This window comes from Cebus imitator, unplaced genomic scaffold, assembly GCF_001604975.1.
Source record: "Cebus imitator isolate Cc_AM_T3 unplaced genomic scaffold, Cebus_imitator-1.0 Scaffold220, whole genome shotgun sequence".
Classification (NCBI taxonomy): Eukaryota; Metazoa; Chordata; class Mammalia; order Primates; family Cebidae; genus Cebus; species Cebus imitator.
The window spans coordinates 2234041-2253869 of record NW_016107535.1 but is presented as its reverse complement, the minus strand read 5'-3'; the positions used below and the strand labels follow the sequence as shown (position 1 = coordinate 2253869).

Below are 19829 nucleotides of genomic sequence, written 5' to 3'. Positions count from 1 at the left end.
CCCATGACACAAGTTTACCTATGTAACAAACCTGCACTTGTACCCCTTAACTTAAAGTGAAAGTTACATACATTTGTACTAATATAATGGCAAATGCATGGACATCAAAACATTTGGTGCATTTTAAGTGCTCAGTAAATGTCATCATTAATATGTAACAATTTTTGGCAAAAATGCACAAAAATAAGCTAGAATAATTTTATATATATATATACATATATATATACATATATACATATATATATACATATATATATATATATATATAAAATTAAAAGTGGTTGTGGTTTTTTCAAGAGTAATAAATATCTAACCAACTAAAGGACATATTAAATGGGGAATCTGCACAACCATGGGAAAACTATTAAAACAAGGGCATATTAAAGCAAATATTAAAACAAAAAAGGACATATGAAGACAAATTCACCAATTAAAAAAATAAAAAAGCAAACCCTTCTCAAGTTCACCCAGTTTTACTGATAGTAAGTAGTAGATCCAGGATTCAAAGCCAATCCTTCTGATTCCAAATTCAGTGCTTTCTCTATGACACCAGGGTGACTCAACTTCACTTTGATTCTACTGTCTATATGTTCCACATAGACAGTTAGTCCAATTTAACGTATTTATTATACCAAAGACCTGGGATAGACACCAGGTAGAGTTGGCAGGGATCCTGAAACATATTTTAAGTATCTTTTATAAAGCTGAAGAGCAAGAATTTACTGGTTCTTAGGCACCATAGGCAACTATTCTCAATTAGGAATAAGAGGAATAAGAACAACAATCCCCCAGGACCACTTCATGCTAAGTGTGTGGAGGGAAGATGCTATCTCCTCCTGCCTCTTTAACCGTTGTAGACAAAGACACCTCAAGTGCATTCCGCTGAAGAGCCACTTTATTGCCATCACATCTCACTTTTTGAGATTCCATAGAGTGTCAAGATGTTCTCCTTGGTGCTGACTTAATGGATCAGTTCTAAAAGCATACACATAATCTTTTTAAATAATCTTTTTTCAGAAGGGCCAATAAGAAGGGTAATAGGAAACTGCAAGGTGGAAATAAACAATATTCTGTCTTTATAGCTGTATGTAACACTCCTTGATGAGCTGGGCTGGAGACCTGAATCCTAATGGAGGATTCATTAGAATTCTCTTAATGGTGTCAGCCTACCTTCCCAGTTATGCTGAGGTTTAGGGCTGAATCTCTCCAGTGCCCCCTTGGACTCTTTGTTTATTCTCTTTGTATTCTCCTCTCAAGTGCCTGCCAACTTATTTTGCTGATTTTACTGAATAATGTGTCCCTATCAATTTAGAGAATCACAAAGCAGCTTACCTGAATTAATTTGAGTATGACTTCTTGAAAAATGGCTCAACCAACTTAATGTTAGTAAAATAAACAATATATGCATTGTTTTACACTTCTAAAATCTGAAAAATTCTCATTTCTAATTCACATCTAGTTCCAACAATTTTAGATAAAAGATTGAGGTCCTATAGTGATCTTTATAAAATGGAAATTGATTGCACTTTCTCAACCCTTCAGTGCCTCCCCATCACATACAGGATAAAATCTAAGTTCTTTAACATGATACAAAGGCCATTAAGATCTTATTCAGTCACCTTTCTTGGGAATTCCTCTCTTGACAATTCCCACCTTGCCCACCTATATCACACTATTTCTAGGAGTCTGATCAACCATGACTTAAGACTGAGCTGAGTTCATCAATCGACTCACACCTGCATCTTTGGAAAGAATTAGAACCCAATCAGCCTCAAGAGCAAAGGAGGGGTGCCGTCTATTTTCCTTGTCCAATCACTCATAGGTTCTTCATTTGGGCACTTCATGTTCTCCGGCCCACATTTCTCATTTATAAAATCAGAATCATAAAACCAACAAAGTTGTTGTGAAGCTAACTTAAGTTCACAGATGTGAAAATACTTTGTAATGTGCTATACACCATAAAAGGGCTTTCACTCTCACCATTCTGAAATGGGAATCCTTGTTCCAAAGCCAGACATGCTAGACAGACAGCCAGGTTGCTAGACAAGCAGCCAGGAGGTTCCCATCTCCATGGAATGAGCTAAAAGTTAATGTGCTTGAAGCTCAATCATTTTTGTCATATGTAAAACAGAATCTTGTGTGGTTGGCCAGGCTAGAGCAGTTGGTCCATATTACACCTCCTATAATTCATAAGAACTAAATAGATGGGTCTCATTCCACTATAAAAAGGAGGCAAGAAGCTATGAGTAATTGCAAGCTCTCACCATTTTGGGTCTGCACGTTTGTTTATTTTGTTTATTTTGTTTTTTGGTTGCTGTCGGGGGTAGTTGGGATGTTTGTTTATGTGTTCTCATAGTTTTTGTTTCTGCCTTTCCCTACCTTGGTGTGATAGAATTTCAAAACAAACAAACAAGAAAAAAGATTTAAATATGAAAGGCCATTTAAATCCTCTGTGAGTTTTCCTCTTTTTGACAATGGGACCTTTTATTTTTCTGCTTGAGAAGTAACAGTGACTAGACTAGGAACCTCATTTATTTGAATCAGATGCCTGAAACATCTTCTTCACAACTAGCAGCTCTTTCCATTGCAGAAGGCATCTCAGAACCCATGATGACGTTTTTAACAAGAAAAGAAAAAACTGTCAAATTATCACTATGGAAGAAATGTTTGAAATCAGAACTTTTTCTGAAAGTAGGTTTTAATGGGAAAAGGCAGTAAAGGATTTTGGCAGAGAGAAGACCAAAAAGAACACCAAGGAACTACTATTTAAAGGGGACCAACGGGTTCCAAACGCAAACGAACCAAGTCTGCAAGCAAACAAGCAAATACGATTGTAGGAAATTCCATGCATGTAGGATGCATCCCTTATTGTTGTACTTAAACAGGTACCACAAAACAAAACAGAAATGTAAAATGAATTTCTAGATAGGCCTTACCAACTTTTGAGCTTCCTATTAAGTTCAAGCTGGGTTCAAAGTTTGAGTCTTTGGGGGAGAGCTGTTCATGTTTTTCTGAAAACTACTGGTGTTACCAATCATTGTAGTTAATGTTAAATCAAGCATGCAGAATTGTAGTGCCCAGCTTCAATGCAGATCATACAGTTTATCATTGGACAATTTATGTCTACAATCTTTATAATCACTGAATAAAAATAACCAAGCAAACAAAAAAAGGTATGCCTATAAAGATAAAACCAATTAAAATGTGCAGTATTAAAGAAATTACCAGTTTTATTATCCGAGAACTCAACAACAGCCCTGACTAGATTTCAAAACACCACATTCGTGTATTCTTTCTTGTAAGAGAGATGCAGTGTTGAAACAAATTAGTTATGGGTTTACCACTGATTGGATCTCCAAAATCTATGTTGACATCTATTCTAATCAAGGCAGACTATTCATTTGCATAAGTCAAATTTCACTCTGGATGGGAAGTGGGGAGTGGGAAATGAAATGTGTGTTGGTAAAAGTGAATTAGGAAAAAGTCTGAATTACAGAGTTTTATTTTCATTAGAGGTAACCCAGAAATGACAGAAATGAGCAGGACAGAAATGAATGCAGAAGCTACAAAAAAAGAGCCTCTTACTAATAGGTATTACTTGTGAACTGAGGAGCACTAATAGCCATTGAAAGTGCATGTCCTAGGCAATGCTAATTTACCAATGTTATCTCATTTGGTCCTCTCAAGTATTCTTCAGATACATACTTTAACACCATTTTATGCATGAAAAGACAAAGACCCAAAATTGACACACAGGTTGGTGTCTAAGAGCTCATTTTTTATGTTATTCCTGAATCCCATTTGAAGCCATAGTATAAATTGGTGATCAGTCAGATGAACTCACAGTTGATATGGCCCTATTTCCCATGGATTGAGAAATTTGTTCTGCTATACTGGATAGTGAAATATTCAAGAGTTGCCCTCCTGAAACTTAGTCAAAGAGGACGTCCTGTCCGGGAGTTAAAGATTCATATTATTTACTCAAGGTATAGGAATCACTGAGCTTCTTTGCTGGACCCTTTTGTGATCAAGATACCAAGTCAGAAAACAGAACTTACTGAATTAATGATGTATCTCAACTGGATATTGCAATTAAATTATCTATTTCATACTAAGGCTTTTGTAGTAAAAAAAAAAAAAAGTTGCCTCTTTCTCTTATTATGAAGATTTTTACTTATTATTACACAGACCATGGCATTACTAATATTTACTGGGCAGTAAAGACATGGTCATACAAACAATAGAATTTCTGGGAAGGCTAGAAAGGCAACCATCTTTGTGGTTATATTTGCAATCAAAGCTCTTGTGGTTAGGATAATCTTTGGGGTGAATGCAGACAGTTATTGAAGAAATAAGCGCTAAAATGTTAGACTTGGTTTAATACTAACTCTGGAAATGTACTTGTCTTAGCTATCTTCATAATTTCCCTAGTTTTTCTGTTCATATGATAGTATATAAGATCAAATTCAAAGTGTATACGTTCACTTTATCTATCTTCTTTCCCAGACTTCCTTTCCATGTCACCTAGAATGAGATGATAAGTAGTTCAATGTGTTTACAGGGGGAGTGCTTTTAAATAAGAGAGATTGGAATGAGAGAATTAGAAAGCCAACATAACAGTCTTTGAGAGCAGTGACACAGACCTGACCTAAGGTAGATACAGAGATGGTTGAGTGAGGGGACCAACCCAGAAAACAGTTATAGGAGTCATATCTGCTCACACCATCAGCCATAGAGTGCCAGAAAAATGTGCCTAACTGGATAATTCAATCATTTATCTTACGTAGCAACCAGACAAATTCAACCACAGGTTCATTTCCTGTTCTGTTCTAGTGATGTCAAGAAAAATGCTGCATTCCCACTGCCCTTCACCTAGCCATAACTACTCACTTTGTCAAGAGCCAGAAGCCTTGAATGGTCTCTCCAGAAGTCTCAGCTACGTGGCCTTTCAAGTCTTCCATGGCAGTCTCAATGGCCCCCGGCTGAGTGGAAAGGAGAAAATAACTAGTTTAGAGTAGACTTAGCCCACGTTGTGCTTATGATTAGTTAGTATACTCCAACAGCCCCTCCAGAAAGCTGGTCACAAAAGTCATAGTTCATGCAGTTGCCTGTATGCCTGTATGCCTAGCTGCCTTCCAGAGAACTTAGTCCCGAATTCTGGTAAGCTTTTCTCCTTGAGTAGAGAAAAAGCGGTCTAGTTCCCATCTTCTATAATCTTACTCAGACTTTAGTATAAAAATGAAGACAGCCACTTTCAGAGGAATAGTTTTCCCAAACAAGCAATATAAAGTTCAAAGCCTTTAGCAATCTGTACATTTTTAAATTACACCTTTTGTAATTTAAGAGAGCTTCCTAGAGCATACATCAATAAAACACCAAGTAGCCTTCTTGCAATGCTCTGACAATAAATTTTAGCTGACTCAGGAAGATAAACTGTCAGTCTCCTCACCTCATTTTCTGTATCCTTTCCCAAACAGGTGTTACTACTTATAGGCTCAACCCTAGCTTAAAGATCGACTGCCATCTGTTCTAACAAATTCATAGACTTTGTAGCTCAATGACTCTTAAATTTCAGTGTACATCAGAATCACCTAAAATTTGTGTTAAAACATAGATTTCTGGGACTATACCCAGAGTTTTTGATTCAACTGGACCATGGTGGAACCTGAGAATTTGCATTTCTAACAAGTTCTTGGGTGCTGCTGTTGGTGTGGAGCCTTTTCTAAGAGAACCACTGCTCAAGTGTACTTCAACAGAGAAGGTTGTGCTAACATCAGTCATCATGACCCCAGAGGGGAGTTCCCCATGACTGTATGACAATTTTCCCTACATTCAGCCTCAGCTCCCTGTGATGCAGTCTGACTCTTCCAGTCCCACTTGTCCTCTAAAAAAATAATACTTTCTTTGATGACTCAACATGGGTATTTTTTGGGTCTGTCTTCTTGTATTCACATAATTTTGGTCTCAACAAATATAACTTAGTAGTGAGACTAATGTTTTTCAGAAGAAAAAATTGTTAAGCAGAGTTAAAGAGTAATGAAATAATCCTAAAATAAGCATTTTATTGAATGTTTTTATGCCAGGCACTTTGCCAAAGATATGTGAAGATGAGTATAATAATGTAGAATTTTTAAAACCTTACTTGCCTTGCTTATGGAAAATAATTGGCAAAGCCTATCAAAATGAGAAATGATCTATCCTTTGATCCAGATTTTCACTTCTGGGAAATTATACTCAAGAAATTTTTGCATATGTACAACATGATATATCTATAAAGTGTTCTTTGCAGCCTCGTTTTTGGATAGCAAAAACCTCTGGAAAAAAAACACAAACATCTATCAATAAAGGACTAGGGGTATATATTATAGGATACATTCATACCACACAATATGATGAAGTTATAAAAAGCACAAAGAAAATAGTATTAATATGGAAAGATTTTTAAATGTATTACCAAATGAAAGAAAAGAATGATCAGAAGAGAAGGTAAAATATGCCAATTTCTGTATAAAAAGGAGGAGAGGGAATAAAAATAAATATTTGTGTTTGCTTCTATATGCCTGTAGTAACTCTTGAAGGATACATAGAAACTATTAACATTGGTTCCCTATGCACAGGAAAGAATGTGATGAAGATAGAAGATGAAGGTGATGTTTTGTTGTATATCTTTTCAAAAGTTACAACACATATTCACCATAACACATATACACAACACATATATACACCATGGAATACGATGCAGCCATAAAAAAGGATGAATACATGTCCTTTGCAAGGACATGAATAAAACTGGAAATCATCATTCTCAGCAAACTGACACAAGAACAGAAAACCAAACACCACATGTTCTCACTCATAAGTGAGTGTTGAACGATGAGAACACATGGACATGGGGAGGGGACCATCACACACCACAGTTTTTCAGGGGGTGGGGGGCTAAGGAAGGAATAGCAGAGGGTGGGGAGCTAGGGGAGGGATAGCATTAGGAGAAATAACTAATGTAGATGACGGGGTTATGGATGCTGCAAACCACCATGGCACGTGTATACCTAGGTAACAAAACTGCATGTTCTGCACATGTACTCCAGCACTTAAAGTAAAATAAATAAATAAATAAATAAATAAATAAAAACACTAAAATAAAATTTTTAAAAAGTTGGCCACAAAAAAATAAAGCATGTTCTTTACAGAATGAATTGGTAGCCTCTGGAGTTCTATCAGTCTTCTCACTGTGCTATTCTTATCTTTGGTAAAAATGTAAGTCTAGCCCTTACAGAACATAGAGGGAAAATGTTCCCAGATACAGAATTGTACTCTCCCCCATCTTACTATTATAGTTATTATAATACGTTAACTTTAGTCATTTAGTGCCAAACATAAAAGTATTCATACTTTGACTTGTGTCTGCGACATTAAGGTTTAAATCTCAACCTTTCTTATGAGAATCCATTATACACCATCCTGTCATTCTATACATCAGTTTGCTCATTTATTAGATAAATAAATAATATTCATCTAATATAAATATAAATATAATAAATTAGATGAATAACTGTAACTGTGCCATGCTATGAAACACTGTATATATTATTATATATATAAAATGGTAAATACTGATTAATATTATCATTTTCATTATTTCTGATATTAAATAGAAGGAAAATTTTCCTTCTATTTAATATCAGAAATAATGAAATGGGATCAAATGTTTACTGTCATTGAATAATCAGCTCAGAGACAACATGCAACCTAAGACAAACAGGGAAAGATGGTGAGGTAATATGTACACATCACCTGACACAGCGTGACAGGCAATATTGTCTTTTATAGTCTGGCACTGAATAGTTTTAGTAAAGCAAACCTACTGAGGGAATTTTGAAAACATATGTGTTTGTTTCCTTACATTTTCTTGAGCTAGACTAGCCTGGGGCCAGTTGTCGCACAAACAGTGTCCATGTCTGTGCTGATTTTTCTCCATGTAATGAGCTCCGTAGCTCAACAGGAGTGGTATAGAAAACAATGTTTCTGCAGACTCAGACACTTGGGTCTCTCTTGTCATGTCCAAACTGGGATCACTTCACAATGAACACATAAACTCAGAAAATCAGCTCTAAGTCAGACGTGATCTTTAAAGTCCAAGTAAATTTGTCTTTACCTGAAAATAAACAGAATGTATCATATCTCATTATAGTTAGTCCTCTGCTCTCATAAAGAAAATAATATCATCTTTTTAATAATCTTAACGGGATTTCAGGGCTAAAGAGAATGAAGAAAACTTTTGCCCAGTGAGATAACTATTTTCTACACCAGAAAGAAGCTCACACAAGCAGTAACAATACAACTGATATATTTATTTCTTCCCAATATGAGAGCAAGACACAGGGAACCCTGTAGCAAGAGAAGAGGGAAAGAGAGAGAGTATGAAAGCCAAATTAGTGTCATGGAAGCAATGACATCTTCTTACACAATGGGAAGTCCTGAACCTACTTATTAAAGTCTCGTTGCTCACAATAGAACACAGACTATAAAAATGCTATGGGGAACCATTAATTAAATATTAAAAGATCAAATAGTTTTAGTCCCATTCGTTTGTATATAATTTATATTCTCGAGTATAAATTTAGAGATAATTCCCCATCCCAAATCGCTTTCAACTTTCCGATAAGGTATCTGGAAATATAGAGTTCTACAGAGAGTTTAAAAATATCTTTCCCAATGTGGATTAAGTATTGTTCCTTTCATAAGAAGTTGTTTTTGAATATCAGTCTCCGCAACTAAGAAGATAATCATAATATACCTCTAGTTATTAGCCTTGAGGGGTACTTTTGTTCAGAGAAGCCACTAGGCCTTTTTTTAGATATGTCTAAGCAGTAATAGCAGATGAACTAAAACAGAAGGAAAAGGTTATCCAAGCAGACTGATGGCAAGTAGCTTGAATCTTCGTTTCTGTGACCTTTCATTCATTTTCCAAGGTCAATGGCAGTGGGTTGTGGTGGAAAGCATCAAGAGTTCTGGGTTCCAGGGCTGTCTTCTAGTCCTTGCATGGCCCAGAGGTTGCTGGTTGACCTCAGCACCAAGTTTTACCTCCTTTGTGCGCTTCAAAGGTTGAATTGGAAACTCAAGACCATTCTAGCTGGGAGCTCCTAAGCTAAGTCAGAGGTGCACAGTTGCAGAAAAGAAATAATAGGTTGGAAGCCTGAGGAAAGGAAGTAGTAACATCCCAGAGCAACCCATAAAGAATCCAAGAGGTTTAAGGGGCCAGATATACCTTTTTTTTACGATCCAGTACTGAGACATGTGATCTAATGTATGAGATTATGATGCTAAAATTGACTGGTTCATCAATAACTAATTTCTGTGTCCGTCACCTCTTTGAAAATCTAATTTGTAATTCATATAATTGACCTTCTTTCTTATTATGGCATTGGCTGTTTGCTCCTGGCACTGGAGAAACTGAGCACTATCCTGCCACAGGGAGCCAATGAGTAACTTTCTAGGTTAAAAAAATTTAAACAGGAAGAAACCTACATATACAACAAAAGTTAAATAAATTATAGTATATTTCCATAGTTGGATATTATAAAACTGTTAAAAATTATATTATGGAAGTATGTTATTAAAATGGGAAATAATAGTTGGCATATAATCCCATTTTTATACAACAAATTGTGTATATATTAGAAAAAGAAAAAACAACATGCGCCTAAATATGTCAGAACAGATTAAATACACTTTGGTTAACTTTGAGCAGTGATAATCTTTATTTTACTTTGCTTATTCCCATTTTCTAATTATTCTTCAATAAGCCACCTCTTATGCAATAATTTTAAAACATCTTAATAATACAAAATACCTGACCAAGTAATTCCTCCACTCAATAACTACCCTTCTGAATTTACAACATATATACTTTAAATTATTATTCCATGATAAGTTGATTTCTTTTTAATTGAATCAAATTATAAATGGGGAAACTAGTTCTAGCCCTAGCTTTGCCGCTTGCTAGCCCCTTGGGGAAGTCAGTGGCCACTAACTGCTGTGACATTGACCAAGCAGCTCCTTCCTTTGAAAACGAGTGTGTTGATTAGCTCATTGGTGCTCAAAATGTGGTCTCTGGACAGAGAGCATCAGTATTGCCAGAGACTTTGTAGAAATCTGGAATAATATCATGTTTTGCATGTTAAAGATTGCGAATCGTCTGACTATATCATCTGTAGATCTCATTTCAGCTTTAAGAAGTCATACTTTATTGTGAATCTTTCATAGATTAGAATCTTTGAAACTCTTGATCTTATTTAATTATCCCTTGAGAAAACGAAACCGCCTCCTCTATACTGCTACAGATCCTATAGGTCTACATTTATATCCTACCCTGGAGGTCATGTGCATCTTCATGTTGTTTCCCACGACCAGTTACAGAAATGTGGTTGTAAAGTCAAGAAGAAAGAGAAAGCATTTATAACAACACGATGCCATTTATAAAAATGTTTATAGATGTGTTATGTACTCTACAAAGAACTTTTACACAGTTAGCTTATTTAAGTTTTTATATAAAACTGGTGTTTTAGCTATACTTTCCAGATGAGAAAATATGCACATATGTATACAATACACACACACACACACACACACACACACACACACACACACACGCATACACATTTCTCTCCAGTTTTTTTCAACCATCACCCACTAGTAGACTTGTGGTTTATAATCTAATAAAGCTGGATTATTTATTTATTTATGAGACAGAGTTTTGCTCTTGTTGCCCATGCTGGAGTGCAATGACATGATCCTGGCTCACTGCAACCTCCACCTCCCAGGTTCAAGCGATTCTCCTGCCTCAGCTTCCTGAGTAGCTGAGATTGCAGGCATGCACCACCATACCCTGATAATTTTGTATTTTTAGTAGAGACAGGGTTTCTCCATGTTGGTCAGGCTGGTCTGGAACTCCTGACCTCAGGTGATCTGCCCGCCTTGGCCTCCCAAAATTTTGAGATTACAGGCGTGAGCCACCACGCCCAGCCTATTAATTTATTTTTTTAAAGTTTATCATGATGAACTTCAATTAAATCAACAGTTGTATTTTCATTGTTCTCACTTGTGTGAATGCACATTTATTTCATTCACATGGTAATAAAAGCTCTTCATATTATGTCTGTTGGTCTGAAGGAGAACAAATGCTCAGTACCTTGGGAAAAGCACCCTATTGGTTCCTAGAGTCTTCAGGTTCACTTTAGATTCACTACTAATTAGAAGATTTTCCCTCACAAGCTTTTGAGAACTTAAGGTTGTTTTCTAACTACCTAATGGATAAGATGTTCTTTACATTGATTGGAATCAGTCACTGAAAACATTTATAAAGAAGCCATCAATTCTATTGTGCATGGTCAGGAGAGGACTGGACTTAGAAGATCCAGAATCCAGATCCAGAATCTAGCTGCAGCCCTTCCACTAACATTATATGACTTGGACAGGTCACTTTATTTTTCTCATATTTCAATATGTTCATCTTTAAAACAAGGATGATAAGCCCTCTTCTGTCTGCCTTCCAGTATTGCTCTGGGGAATCAAACAGATAATCGATGTGAGTTCGCTGTATAAGCTACGTGGTGCAACACCAATACAATCATCATGTGTAGTGGCTTTGGGCTGTGTCAATTTAGCTCAGCTGAAATTACATTTTCTAGAATTGCTTTTTTGTGTGTGTTTCCAAATTAGGGCTGGCCACAAGAGACACTTGTGTAATATTCAAAAGGCAGAAATGAAACACAAGTCGTTTTCCCTGTTGAAGATCAGTGCAGGTCATCATGCACTGTGACAACTCATGTTCATGGCAACTGATATCCCTGATGTTTACTTGATGGCAAGGGGCAGCTCCTGTACCTGCATCACCTTCCATCACCGTCAGGCTTTTTTTCTAAGATTTTCCTCTCCCTGGGCTGGCTAAGTGTGTAGCTCAGGAATGAAAATACTAGCTTCTAAAAGTGACCTGACATCATCAATGTTAAAGTTGGTGGGAGACAGACACAGGTTCCAGTTTTTCCTCCAAAGTTAAACATTGTCACCAGAAACTCCAGCATGTCCATGCAATTTTTTCCTACTCCCTTTTCTTATTTCCTCTTCACAACTGCCAACTGGTTGACCTATTCTAACTTCAGGCCCAACACCAGATGCAGAGACAACAACTTTGCATAGTCTTAGCCAGCTCTCATTGCATCAGCTCCCAATAATAAATCTCTTATTCTATAACACTGTGTTCTTCTCTTATCAAACCCTGACATCATCAATATCAAAGATAGCACAACTCCAAGAGATGCTTTGATTTCTTTGCAGCTACATCACACAGCTTAACTTTGCATATTCAATAAAGTTCACATACTTTGGAAAACAAACCATATGCTCTACATATGCAGAAACGCACAAACACACATACAGTATAGCACCTACTAAAGCATCTTGCATATAGAGAATATGTAATGTTTAAACACAGACTCACACAGACACACAGGCACACACACGCACTCATTAAGTTGCCTTAGTTAAAACTTTACCTAAAGCAACGATGTATTTTGAAAGCAACCAAATCAGCATTTATTAATTAAGGCTTTGGAAAAGTCACAAAAACCTGGCCCCAATTTTTTTTATGAGAATGAGTTGAAATATATTTTTTTCCAAAGAGATGTCCCACGCACACATGAAAAGAGATGTTCTCTGTTGCCATAGCGTAAACTCCTTGATTTTGCCCCCAATTGATTGTAGTCTCTGAACTAGCCACTACTGTTTTAATAAGAATGTTGAAGGATTGGAAAGAGGATCTACAAGTAGGAAGAAGAGCTCAAGAGAGAAAGGTACTAGAAATCTATGAAGCGCTCTCCACTTGATACAAATGCTAAGAGTTAAAATCATTGTTTTTTAACATCTAGACATACAAGCTCCCTCCGGCTTACCTACCCATCCATTTACTTTCCCAGTTCCAGTGCACAGGTAAAAGAGCTCAGCTCCAGACGGTAGCTACAGGTTTGAGATTTAAAGCTACCCCCTCCCACGTTGTAATATAAACATCCCAAGGTAAACCTTAGATCCCATGTTGTAATAGAGCACCCCAATGTAAACGTGCACATGCCCATGTGGACACACGCACACATGGTTGTTCAGCTGGGCCTGGTGGCTCATGCCTATAACCCCAGCATTCTAGGAGGCCGAGGCTGGTGGATCCTTGCATGTAGGAGCTTGAGACCAGCCTTGGCAACATGGCGAAATCCAGTCTCTATTAAGAAAAAAAAAAAAAAACACGAAAATTAGCCAGACATGGTGGCATGTGCCTATAGTCCCAACTACTTAGAAGGCTGAGGTGGGAGGATCACCTGAGCCCAGAAAGTGGAAGTTGCAGTGAGCCATGATCATGCCACTGCACTCCAGGCTAGGCAAGAGAGCAAGACCCTGTCTCAGAAGAAAAAAAAAAAAGTTTGTTCATCAAAAATTGCATCTATTAGAAAAATATACCACATTATATGTCATAGAAAAACACACCACTTTATATCTCATAGATAAACACTGAATATAAAAACAGCCTTAGACATTCATGCAACATTGTGTCTAACACCAAAAAAAAAAAAAAATAGGTATCCATCAGTAAGAAGTTGACTAAATAAAATATGTTAATATGTATACAATAAAAGACCATGTTATCGTTGAAAGTGTGAGTGTATAGTTTTATCATGGAAAAATATCCAAAATATATTATAAATGGAAAAAAAAAAGTACATTCTTAGCAGCTCTCTCCACTCTGTTATCCATATCTTTTCCACACAAAGAATGAATACCCTCACTGGGATCACAGCTTTGTATTCTAGCTGCTATGGTTCTCTCTTTATAGAATATTAGTTCTTTGAGATCAGGTTTAGCATAAACACAGACTGAGGAACCAAAGAAGGAAGCTGGAGGACATACTTCTTCTTAATACTATCTGTGCAATCAAAAATGATCTTTAGATTATCTGAAGTTCAGATCCTTCATCTTTAAATAGGGATAAGGATAACTACTTCATGATTATGATGATGATTACATGAGATAAATGTGAATATACTTGGTAAATACGTGATATATAGAAGAATTTTAAGATGTTTTATGGTGAATTTTTATGTAGTATTTAAGAGAACCAATAAATTTACCCGTGTAGCGAAGTACTTCCGTGAGATATAAGGTTGATGGTAAGGATTGGGGTAAAGAGTTGACTCAGTCACACTTGGCTGCCTTGAAATATGTCTTGGCATCGGGTCCTTGCCTGAGTCCTCTTCCTCCATAGATAGGTGGTCAGTCTCAGAGGGTTGGTCATCTCCCTCTTGCTTCAGAGACACAGCCTGGAATCCTTCAAAACTCCCAATAGTTGACATTTCTTCAGCCTAAAACAAGGGCAGAGAAATCTCATTGGAAAAAATGTTACCTGTAAATGTGTTCTAGCTATGGCAAAACAGAATATGATGAGCCAATAGCATTCCCGAAACTTAAAAACACCCTTCATGTTAACTAAACAGAGGCATTGGTGGATACAGCTTCATAACACAGACTTTTAGGATCTATAATCCTGCAAGGTTATTTACCAGAGTAGTGAAGGAGAGGCTCTCTGGACAGAGAAAAGGGAGTTTGCAAGTAGTTTCATTTTCTCATCTTTAATCCTAGGAAATAAGAAGCTGAACAAGAGGAGGGCTGCATAATTATCAGAAAATTTCCCTTCAAAATTGCATAGCATTTTTGCTTGAAAATTCACCAGACTACAAGCTTATTTAAGAGTTAAAAGCAATGATAATACATTTTCTTGTGTGCTTCTTGGGTTATAATAGAGCATAAGAGCACTTAGAACAGCACATATTTTTAAACTGAAAAATTCCAATTCTAAAAATTCATTCTAAGAAAATAATTTAGACGAATACCCAAAGACACACACATATGAGCATGTGCACGTGTGTGCACGTGCGCGCGTACACACACACACACACACACACACACACACAGAGTTGTTCAGTTGGGCATGGTGGCTCATGCCTGTAATCCCAGCATTCTAGGAGGCAGAAGCTGGTGGATCACTGATGCTCAGGAGTTTGAGACCAGCCTTGGCAACGTGGTGTAATCCAGTCTCTACAAAAACATACAAAAATTAGCCAGACATGGTGGCATGTGCCCATAGTCCCAGCTATTCAGGAGGCTGAGGTGGGAAGGTCACTTGAGCGGAGGAAGTGGAAGTTGCAGTGAGCCAAGATCACTGCACAACAGGCTAGGCACTAGAGCAAGGCCCTGTCTCAAAAAAAAACAAAAAAAAGTTTGTTCATCACAAATTGCATCTAATAGAAAAATATACCATATTGTGTATCATAGAAAAGCACACCACTTTATATCTCATAAACACTGAATATAAAAACATTAGACACTCATGCAACATTGTGTCCAACACCGAAAAAATGAAATATGTATCCATCAGTAAGAAATTGACTACATAAAATATGTTATACCATAAGATAAAATACAGAGTTATCATTGAAAGTATGAGTGTATATTTTTATCACAGAAAATATTATCCAAAGTATATTATAAATGGAAAAAAAGTTACAAAGCATTATAGATAACATTATTCCAATATGTTAAAATAATTTAGAAAGAAAGAAAAGGGGAAGGGAAGGGAAGGGAATGGAAGGGAAGGAGAGGGGAGGGGAGGGGGGAGGGGAGGGAAGGGGGAGCGGAGGGAAGGGAGAAGGAGAAGGTAAAAGAAAGGAGGAGGAGAAGAAGGAAGGAAGGGAGGGAGGGAGGGAAAGAAGGAAGGAAGAAAAGAAAAAAGAAAAGAAAGGAAGGAAAGAAAGAGAGAAAGAAAGAAAAAGAAAGAAAGAGAGAAAGAGTACATGAATACGTATATACATGCATACATGTATGGTATAACAGATTCAAAAAGTCTAAAAAGAGGGCTAAAATGAAGAAAAATAAAATATTAACAATAGTTATCTCTAGATGACAGTTTTAGAGTTGATTTTTATTTTTGTATCCATGTCTGTGGATGCTAGTAATGATCACATATGCTTTAAAACAAACAAAAATATTATATTGGTTTCTATTTTGTACATATAAATCAAAGCAAAATAAAACAGAAGGCACATGTTAGCTTAGTGAAATGCGCACTCAAATCACTTCAGGCTGACAGTGAGCATGTTATCAATGCTGCCTAGAAAGCTTCGTGTCCAGTTTCACCGCTAAAGCAGGAATGCCATATTATTCGCAGAGTCACCTCCTTTTCTTACACAAAAGCAGTTTTTAATCAATTTCCTTGGTTCTTGTGAGACAAAGGAAGTTGAGAAAAAGCCCCTACCCCCAGCAAGTTTCCACTTTTGAAATTGGGATTAACTAGGGTATTCACAAGAGGTAAAAATAGTATGATCACGTAATTTATTAGCTAATTTTGGATATTTTAGCATGAAAAGGGTTCTATTGGCAATTATGTCAGGATGATAGGAGTGAACTGGACTATCCCAGGCAAATGTGGATCTATATACATAGTCACCCTAAGGATCTGAATGTGGGAGAAGACACAGCTAAGGTAACTCACAAGTGGAAAGCCTTATGCAGTTTGCTTTATATGTTTTCTTGTCTGATCTTTCCAGCAATCCTAGGAGAGCTGCTTACTCTTTTTCCATCTTTCCAAGGAACACAGAGTAGATGGAACCCACCCTGGGTCACACTTTGACAGCTGCAGTGGCAGCTAGACTCCCAACCATGCCTTCAGTCCAGTACACCCAACATCTGCCACAAGGCACTGCATCATGCTGCCTCGTCACAGAAAAAGACATCTCTGAGCTTTCAGGTAATGTTTTTAAGTTAGGGGTGCAAAAGGTAGAAATTGGTCTCTGAGAAAGCAAGGAATAAAGAAGCAGGAAAAAGGGGTGTGTGTGTGTGTGTGTGAGAGAGAGAAAGAGGGGGTGGGGGAAGGCACTTTGGCCTCCTTGTCCCTGGCAGCTACCTGCTCTATTTGTGCAGGTCTGTCACCTTTATCACAGTGGGTGTTGGACGAACATGCATTTCTAAAGTTCCCTATAACCTGTGAAGGAAGGTTTGTGCCACTGGGGAAGGAAAGCCTGCTTCTGTATTTGCGCACTCTGCGAACACACGCCTAACAACAGACATCTGCGAAAGGCTCCCGTGCCTGGAAAACAGAGGGAGGATTTAATTAGCACCACTTCCTCTCCCTCAGGCTGTCTTCTCTGGAAACACTTGGGGAAGCTCTGCGCTCTGAGACCAAGCTGTTTGAAATCCAGGAAAGAAGGAAACTCTCAGCTCTGTTTAAATTCTCACAGCCATAAATAGTGGGAAAGTTGAGCCCAGCTATCCCAATCCAAAGTGATTCCAGCTCTGTTCTAGTCACAGAACCATCTTAGAAGAACAATAAATAAAACTTCCTCAACTTCCCCAGTAAGAGAGAAGCGCTGCACATCTAAACATTCCACTCTGTTTCTCATGACCTCTGGCCAGGTTCATTCCCATTTCAATAATATGTGTTCTTCTATCCCTGGATAGGCTATATTCAGTGCAATGCTAAAGGTACATTGATACCAGCAATAGATCCAGTCAAAATCAAATGTTCCATTGCTTTCACATAGGTCAAACATGCCCTGCAACAAATTCATTGGGAGCCTTTTAGAACTGAAAAGATTTACCATTCTGTAATATTCCCCAGTAAATTTACCTTCGAATTTCGAGAGTAAAGTCAGCACAATTTCATAGGAAAACAAAGGTCAAAACTTAAAAAAACGTAAATGATGTTCATAGTTTTTAATGGAATCTTCTCATTCCAGGGAATTCATATAATAAAAACTATCCTAAAGAAGCAAAAGACTTCAATAGTAATTGCTTATTCTGAGTAGAAATAAAAAATGGAAAACAACACCTAATATTCAAGGAATGGCTAAGTATATCCCATTGGTATTGTACAGACATTTAAAATAACACACAAACATTGCAGTAGACTGAGATTAAAGGTTGTATCTTCTTGAGTGAAATAAAGCAGGAAACTGAAACATTTATCTTGCAATGTTCAGTTGAATAATTTCACACTGGTAAAGACTAGAAAGAAAACATTTATATTTATTGAAGTAGTAGATTGTGCATGAATTTTTGCTTTTTAAAAAAATTAAATGGCATTAGTGCTACTTTTTTTTGTTTAAGCATGAAAAAAAAGTCCCAAATAAAGCCTTAAAGAAGTACTACCTTGCCTTTAATCAGACAATAGGAATACTATATTTCTCAGCTGCCAGATAATTCCAAACTAAATTTAATATAGTATTATAGTAAGTAACTTATTTCCAGATTCTGGTCTAAGCATAACTGTTTCCATTTGTAAGTAACTTCATTTACCTCTCTGGGACTTTTTCTAATAATATTAGAGAAGCATGTAGGGCGTAAATTATTGGTTAAAAGTTATTGTCTACTCCGACTTTTTTATCTTGCAAATATTGAAACAGACCCCCTGAGACGAAGGTTGTCCATGCTCACACAGCTACATACAATCAAAATATGCAACCACACCTCTAGTTTTCTGGACTCCAGTTCACTATTCTTTCCTGCTCTTCAAGTTGCCACATTTAGAAGAAAAGCAAAGAAGCAGCCATCATACTTATGCACTGGCAAACTGGAAGCACTATTGCCAAATGTCTGAGGCCAGTGAGTTCTGGGCTCGAGAGATACAGCTTCCATGAATGAGGACCAGACCCCAGCTTCCCGCGTATCAGCAGTCCCACTGTGAGTGCTGCAGGCTGAATGAAGCCTTTCTCTTTTCCCCAGAACTGGGCTGACAAATCCTTTAGGCACCAGAAGCACAGTACCTGAGGTTCACAAAACTTTCAGAAGCCCTTAAAATATTTTACTTTCTTTTAAAATGAGAAGGGAAAGAAAAGCGCATTTAGGGTCATTCAATGTTTGAAATTTTTCTCACATCAGAAAAAAAAGAGGAAAATTTGTTGGGCACCCCAAACCTATTACATTTTGCCTAAAAGAGAGCAAAAAAACATATAACTATTGAGCAATTTAAAGTCCTAGAAACAGAAATTTTCATATTGATGTTATTACAGTGGAAAGACAAAAAGGTTTGAGGCATCGAAATCATAACGTGGTCCTGACTCTAAATTCTTTCTTCTCCCATTTCCCATTTAAGTTTTCATTCCGGGGCTCCATTCTAGACTGTGAGAGCCAGAAACCTACCCCCAGTCCAGAGCTTTCCAGTCTCTTCATCACTGAGGATTCTGCTCCAGCACATACTGAAAGATTTTTGTCCTACAGAAAAACTGCACAATCTTAAGATGACTCTTAGGCTTTTGTAAAACCAAAGAGAGATCCACCATAGTTGGCCCCCAGTAAATGCTTATTTCTCAGAGAAGTGGAAGAATAACCATCCTGAGGACTTTTTAATCTGTGTGAAAGGCACCCTGAAAACTCCTAATCAGCTTGAAAGGCACAGCTGGCCACACTTGAGTCAGAGGCAAAGAAAAGGCAGGTTTGGGGATCTTTTTTTTCCTCTCACAATAGTTCAATAAAGAGTCTGAGGCTGGGTGCAGTGGCTCACACCTGTAATCCCAGCACTTTGGGAGGCCAAGGTGGGCACATCACTTGAGGTCAGGAGTTCCAGACCAGCCTGGCCAACATGGTGAAGCCCCATCTCTACTAAAAACAGAAAAATTAGCCAAGAGTGGTGGCAGGCACCTGTAAATCCCAGGTACTCAGGAGGCTGAGGCAGAAGAATCGCTTGAACTTGGGAGGCGGAGATTGCAGTGAGCTGAGATAGCACCACTGCATTC

At 37.4% G+C, this 19829-nt stretch overlaps 1 protein-coding gene across 1 annotated transcript in view; it reads right to left on the bottom strand.

Annotated features, from left to right (window-relative positions):
- The window catches only part of TPRG1 (tumor protein p63 regulated 1), a 144717-nt gene that overhangs the window by 93576 nt on the left and 31312 nt on the right, over window positions 1-19829 (bottom strand). The window contains exons 2-3 of the mRNA XM_017549588.2: window positions 14175-14405; window positions 4891-4982 (exon numbers count right to left, since the gene is read on the bottom strand). Coding sequence (XP_017405077.1) covers window positions 4891-4982; window positions 14175-14396 — 314 coding nt within the window. The 5' untranslated portion in view covers window positions 14397-14405. The remainder of the gene's footprint in view (window positions 1-4890; window positions 4983-14174; window positions 14406-19829) is intronic.